This window comes from Montipora foliosa, chromosome 8 (assembly GCF_036669935.1).
Source record: "Montipora foliosa isolate CH-2021 chromosome 8, ASM3666993v2, whole genome shotgun sequence".
NCBI lineage: Eukaryota > Metazoa > Cnidaria > Anthozoa > Scleractinia > Acroporidae > Montipora > Montipora foliosa.
Window position 1 is genome coordinate 13,485,652 of NC_090876.1, and position 6,240 is coordinate 13,491,891.

Consider the following 6,240-nt stretch of genomic DNA (forward strand, 5'->3'; position numbering starts at 1 on the left):
TAGGCATTGGTTCTGGCGTAGACCCAGATGAACTACGATTGCTAACGGAGAGTGACGAGGATGTAGTGGTGACCCAAAACTTCGCAGACCTACTTCTCCAGCTTGGAAATCTAACAAGCCGAACTTGTCAACTGGCAGGTGAGCGTAATAGTCTGCTCGAATTCTTGGACACTTTACTGTCTGTCCTCTTGATTCCCTCTCTTTATAACTACAGTTCTAGCATTACTGGCATTGTCCACAAAAAAGAAAAACCTAAGAACCATTCAAAAACACATTCTCGTTCAATGTCTTGTGTTGACTTGTCTTCTCTTGTCTTGTCTTGTCTTGTCGGGACAAGCAGGCTTCTCAAGTCGACCTCTGCAAACCGTTGCCACATGTAGACTTTCTGAGAAAAGTTGAAAGCCTGGTAAGACGTTTGACGTTTTGTTGCATTTTTATCCCTCTTTAGAACCACCGCCTTGTGAAACTCCAGTGGACCTGGCATTTATCCTGGATTCATCGGGAAGCATTGGAAAAACCAACTACCTCAAAGAGAAGCACTTTGTCAAACAGCTAGCTCGCAGTTTTGGGCTAGCACCAGGCCAGAGTCGCGCAGCCTTGGTTCTGTACAGCAGCTCAGCTTCCGTACAGGCTCGCTTCGGGCAGTATCAGACATTGGATGAGTTCGAGAAAGCTGTGGACGGCTTACCTTACGAGAGAGGCACAACGCGAATCGACTTAGCCCTGGAAAAAGCAGCCCAAGAAATCTTCCCACAAGCCAGGCAGGGCGTGCCCAAGATTGCCATACTCATCACTGACGGAAAGCAGACCCAAGCAGCCGACGCCAAGGGATTGACAGACGCTTCGGAACCCTTACGAAAGGCGGGCGTTCGCGTGCTGGCTGTAGGCATTGGTTCTGGCGTAGACCCAGATGAACTACGATTGCTAACGGAGAGTGACGAGGATGTAGTGGTGACCCAAAACTTTGCAGACCTGCTTCTGGAGCTTGTTAATTTAACCAGCCGAGCTTGTCAACTTGCAGGTGACTCTTGTGGTTTTTTTTAAACTTTGATTTACTTTAACGTGTTTTGTTTCGTTTGATTTTTTTTTTCTCTAACCGCCTTTCTTTTTTTTTTTGTTTTTTTTTTGCACCCTTTCCAGTTGTTACGAAGCCATCCTGCTCAATACCTATGGATGTGGCTTTTCTTTTGGATTCGTCACGAACTGCAGGGGTATCAGGCTACCTGGCGCAGAAACGTTTTGTTGGGCTTTTCTCCGATGAGATCGATATTTCGTCGAGTGGAAGCCGTGTGGGTGTGATCTCTTACAGCTCACAAGCTCGCATCGATGTAGCCTTTGGAGATTATTCCAATTTTGCCGGCCTTCAGTTAGCGTTAGCTGATCTGAAATTTATGGATGGAAGACCTAGAATAGATGCAGCATTTAATACCGCTTTCGTTGACTTGTTTACGTTTAACGGCAAAGTACGCCGCGGAGTTCCTCGAGTCGTTGTGCTGTTAACAGCTGGCAAGGCCACAAACGTTACAGATTACGAAACTCTTAGGTTTGCGGCGGAACCTTATAAGGAAGAGGGCATCACCGTGATAGCAGTGGGAATCGGACCAAGCGCTGACCTCCAGAGATTGCGTGTGTTGGTTGACAGCGATGAGCTTGTTCTAGCGGCCAGTTCTTTTGAAACGCTAAGAGATTTGGCTCTTAATCTAACTTTGCTGGCATGTAAATCTGCCGGTAAGAATGAATTTGAGATGTTTAATTTATTTACAGTACTGAAGGAAGTATCCCTTATTTCTCACTAACTTGTGTTATTTTGATACGAATCTGCGCAGCTCAACAAACGTTGGATTTTGCTAGAAACAAATGAACAATGGCGGTGCAGTATTTCGAGAGGATTTGTTGGTCTAAATAGTTATTGGCAGAAATATGGCCAAGCTTGGTTGGCGAGGATCTGACACAGGTCTAAGCAGGGTTTGAGCTTGGTTTTAGCGAGGTTTGACTAGGGCTGGAATTTTAGAGTTGCTCGATATTGATTTGAGCAGGGTTGGCAGGGAGAGTTTGGGGTAGCCCCTAGCCAATGACGAGGTGAATATCTTATGTTAGTATAATTGAAAATTCTCTGCGCTGATTGGTTGCACCTGAGGTGATTATTACTCGATATTCACCTAAGCGGTAATGCGGAAAGCCGTTTTGTCAAGGTGACAGACGAAGAAATTAATTGTTTCATTGCATATTTTTCGAATAATCACTTAAGCCATTATATTAAAGCAATTATTCACCTCAGGCTCGGTTTTTATTCACCGATATTTCACCTCGCCTTCGGGAAATAATTGTTACTTAAGTGACTACGTAAATGCTTTCATATTCTGCTTACCTTTCCAACAATTTATCCAACGGGCCCTCAAAATTATCGTGTCCCTCGCCACCCTGCTAGCAGAGCCTTTCTTTTGCTTGCTCGATTTTGTTGTTCGCGAGAAAGGCTCTGTATGAATCGAGTAAGATCTTTATTGAATATGTGCTGGATGTTGCCAGGATACAGTCTCGAACCCAAGCATAATATGCCAGATCTCGCCGCCATATTGGTTTTTTATGGTACAGCGGGCTCAATTATAACCATCGGTTTTGTCAATAAACGGACGCTCACACTGGAAAAACCTGTTTGACGAGAGAAAACAAGATTGACTAGTCCAGAAGTTCTGGCTGCGGCGGCTTCAAAGAGTTGACGCGATTCGGGCAGAGCCTCTTTTTCTCCTCCTCAGTAAAGAAAAGACAAAAGGAGGCTCTGCTCGCAGGGTGACCCCTCGCATGCAAGGTTTTCATATCACAGTTCACTTGATTGAAGCTTGACAACGGTCGCCATGGGCAACATTTTTTTTTTCAGGTTTTTCTAAATTTACAGTCGTTTGGCATAAGATCCCATTGGTCATTTCTTCCTTTAGTGAAATTTTACGTTTATTGTAAAGCGTTCATATTCCACCTCAACTGTTCTTTTCTTTAATTTTTCCAGAACCTAGAAGAGTTATTCATCCCATGGATGTTGCATTTCTAATTGACACCTCAGATAAAATCAGTCGAACCAATTTTGAAAGAGAAAAGCACTTTATCAAGACACTCGTTCGAAGCGTCGTGTTTTCTTCCAACTTGACTCGTGTAAGTGTCATATCTTACGGCAACGAATCAGATCTCGCGGTTGACTTCTCCGATCAACAATCCACCGGAAGTCTTATAGAACGAGTTGACTCCATTCCGTTTCTTGGAGGACATCCACAAATCGATAGAGCATTAGAAATGGCGGCTGCCCACTTGTTTTCTTCGTACGGTTCAGCACGCGCCGATTCGCCCAAGACTGTTGTCATAGTAACTGATTGTGATCAGGATACAATAGCGGGTGAAAACCAGTTCGATGAATCTGCTGAAGTGTTGCGAAAAGAAGGCGTGAAAGTGCTAGTCGTGGCGGTAGGGTGTGAAAAAGAAGATCATAAAAGAGAGTTACAAACGTTTGTTGAGGGAGCGGATGACATTTTTACACCTGATTCGTTTGAGACGTTAGCCGCAGCAGCAGAGAAAGTGAGTGCCACAGCAGGAGTATATGCAGGTGAGAGTATCTGTTGTATTTACCAAATCGCAACTTGAGGGAAATTGAAAACCTTTTGCTAAAAACTAACAGAACAGAGATGTTGACTTTAAAGTAAGGGAGAGTTCGCCGGTAAGTGTTGCCCTCGGACACTTTCCTGGCCCTATGCTGGGTGGGATAAGAGGGATTCCCATAACAGGCCTTATGTCGGGTTTAATTTGATTTGTTTATTCAGTTGTAGCTAATGAATCTTGTCACTGAGAACTTTCATTCGTTCGTTTCTTTGGTGTAATATTTATCGCTTAACAAATCTCAAAGCATTGGCCCTCATTTCCTAGTGCTACTCTCACAGCAGATGAGATAGGCGGGGATAAGACATGGGCGAGGACACTGACACTGCCAGCTACTATTGATCTCAGACGTCCGTGGACAAGGGCTTTTTTTCAGCCCACTTTACGGACCGTTGATTTCAGTCTGCGGTTAAAAAATTCTGATCACCTGACATATGAAAACTAGGCTTTAAAGAATGCATGGTTACCCCCAATTTTCTTTTTGGATACCAAGACTACTTACTAAGATCTACTTTCTCTGCATAGTTTTAAACCGCGCAAAAATACCCCTGCATTAGTTAGCATCACCGATAGGAAATCCAAGTATCTGGAGATATGCAGAACGTATGCGCAATAACAATAGTAGGCACCGTCCTTTAGGACTGGTCCCTCGGGAAACAGTTCATTTTGTTTCCCTCGGCTGCGCCTCGGGGAAACATTGAGATTCTCGAGAAACAAAATGAACTGTTTCCTTCGGGACCAGTCATTAAGTGTTTCTTATAAAATAATTAGGATAGTACGCGCACTCTCATTGGTCAATAGCTGAGTTTGGATGAGAGTATGTAAACACGGCTGTGACATCACACGAATTTTGATTGGTTATGTGTTGTCAGACAAGTGATTGGCTGGTAGGAAATATGAGTGTGTATCAAGAAGTACAAAAACCAGCATTTTCCTTCATCTGTCGAATTATTCTTGACAAATGTTTTATAAAAGCAATAGCGGACTTTTTTCCGTGTTTACATAGCCCTATCTAAACACTCGGGGAGTTGGGAGAATTCTCGACAGTTATGCGTCTCGGGTTTGCATAACTGTGTCGAATTCTCCCAACTCCCGTTCGTGTTTAGACGAGGCTATATAAACACGGAAAAAGTCCTCTATTGCTTAATCCAAGAAGACTTAGCAGTCTAAGCATTTGCAGATGAAATTACAAAGCCAAAACAGCACTTACTCCTCGGTTATTTTAAAGACCCGGAGTATTGATCCGACCGGGGTTTGCAACCGAGGTCTCCCGAACAAAAATCCGATGCTCAATCAACTATGCCACCGGTCAGCAAACATTTTAACTGGGAGGCAGGCTTTTTGCGTTCGACATTAGGAGAACGCAATTTCTAATCTTGGGTGTTCTGTGCATAGGGCGAGCTTTAGCAAAGTTCTCATTTTTCGTTCGTCTGCTTTTTCAGCGCCAAATTGAATTACGTCATTCGGGCATGCGCATCTCGGTTTTGATACGTCATATGCGCAAATGACGATCGCGCACCTCGTGTTTTTTTTTTTTTTTTATGGAGTCAATTTACACCAACACGCTGCAAATTGGCAAGGGACATTTTTCAGTAATAATCTCTCAGACAATTTCGACAAATTCCACATTGATTCCAACCGCCAAAGTTCTCCCAACGAACGCACTTCATAATTGATTATTACTCGTAGTATATAACGATTTGCTGCATTAGGAATTCGATTCTTGGTCTTCTGATCACTAGTTTTTCAATATCTTTCATTTCAGCACCTGAAAATTGCACCAAAACGGCCGATGTTGCTTTTATTGTGCAATCTTCTGATAGTATTGGCATTAGCAATTACCAAATACAGAAGGACTTCATCAAAGCTATTGCTGGAAGCTTTGGTATACGACCAAAAGGAAGTCGAGCAGGAGTCATTGTTTCCGGGAACGATACGACAGTGAACATTAAATTCAGTGACCACATATATGAAGATGAGTTAAAACTGGCAGTCGATAGGCTTCCAAATGTACAAGGCACAGGGAAACTTGACCACTCTTTACAAGTAGTCCTTTCTCAGTTACTTGTGTCCCAAGGTGGTGCGAGGCCCGGGGTGGCCAAGATTTTGCTGGTTCTTACAGGTGGCAAACACACCGATAACGAAGGCATGCTGAATGTTTATACCACAAAGCTGCGCGAGTTGGGAGTGAAAATGATAGCCATTGGCATTGGTGACAAGGCAGACGATAAAGTACTCACTTCTTTAGGAGAGAGTGTGTTCCTGGAGAGTTCATACGAAAGCTTAATGATGAAGACACGGCAGCTTGCCAGGGTGGCTTGTGATAATGCAGGTTTGTCTTCCAGGCCATACTCCTTAGGACGTTAAATCGGTCCAAATATTAAAGCAGTCAGGTTTACTATGTTTTTTTAGTGCTTGGTAGTGCTGTAATTCATGTCACGTTCATATTGCAATACTTCAAAAAAAAATAATTTTAAAAAAATGTTTCTCGTCAGCCAAAGCAAGTCCATGGCACCTAAAAATTCTGAAAATTGATATGTTTGCTATTTAGTCTGGAGTAAAGTTTATATTGCCGTAGGACGAAGATAAGATAACTAAGCC

At 43.2% G+C, this 6,240-nt stretch overlaps 1 protein-coding gene across 1 annotated transcript in view; it reads left to right on the plus strand.

The window, feature by feature from the left end:
* Positions 1–1,033: 1,033 nt before the first annotated feature.
* LOC137968266 (uncharacterized) overlaps positions 1,034–6,240 on the plus strand; it is a 58,322-nt gene continuing 53,115 nt past the window's right edge. The window contains exons 1-3 of the mRNA XM_068814876.1: positions 1,034–1,728; positions 3,002–3,589; positions 5,405–5,971. Of these exons, the coding sequence (XP_068670977.1) occupies positions 1,170–1,728; positions 3,002–3,589; positions 5,405–5,971 (1,714 nt within the window). The 5' untranslated portion in view covers positions 1,034–1,169. The remainder of the gene's footprint in view (positions 1,729–3,001; positions 3,590–5,404; positions 5,972–6,240) is intronic.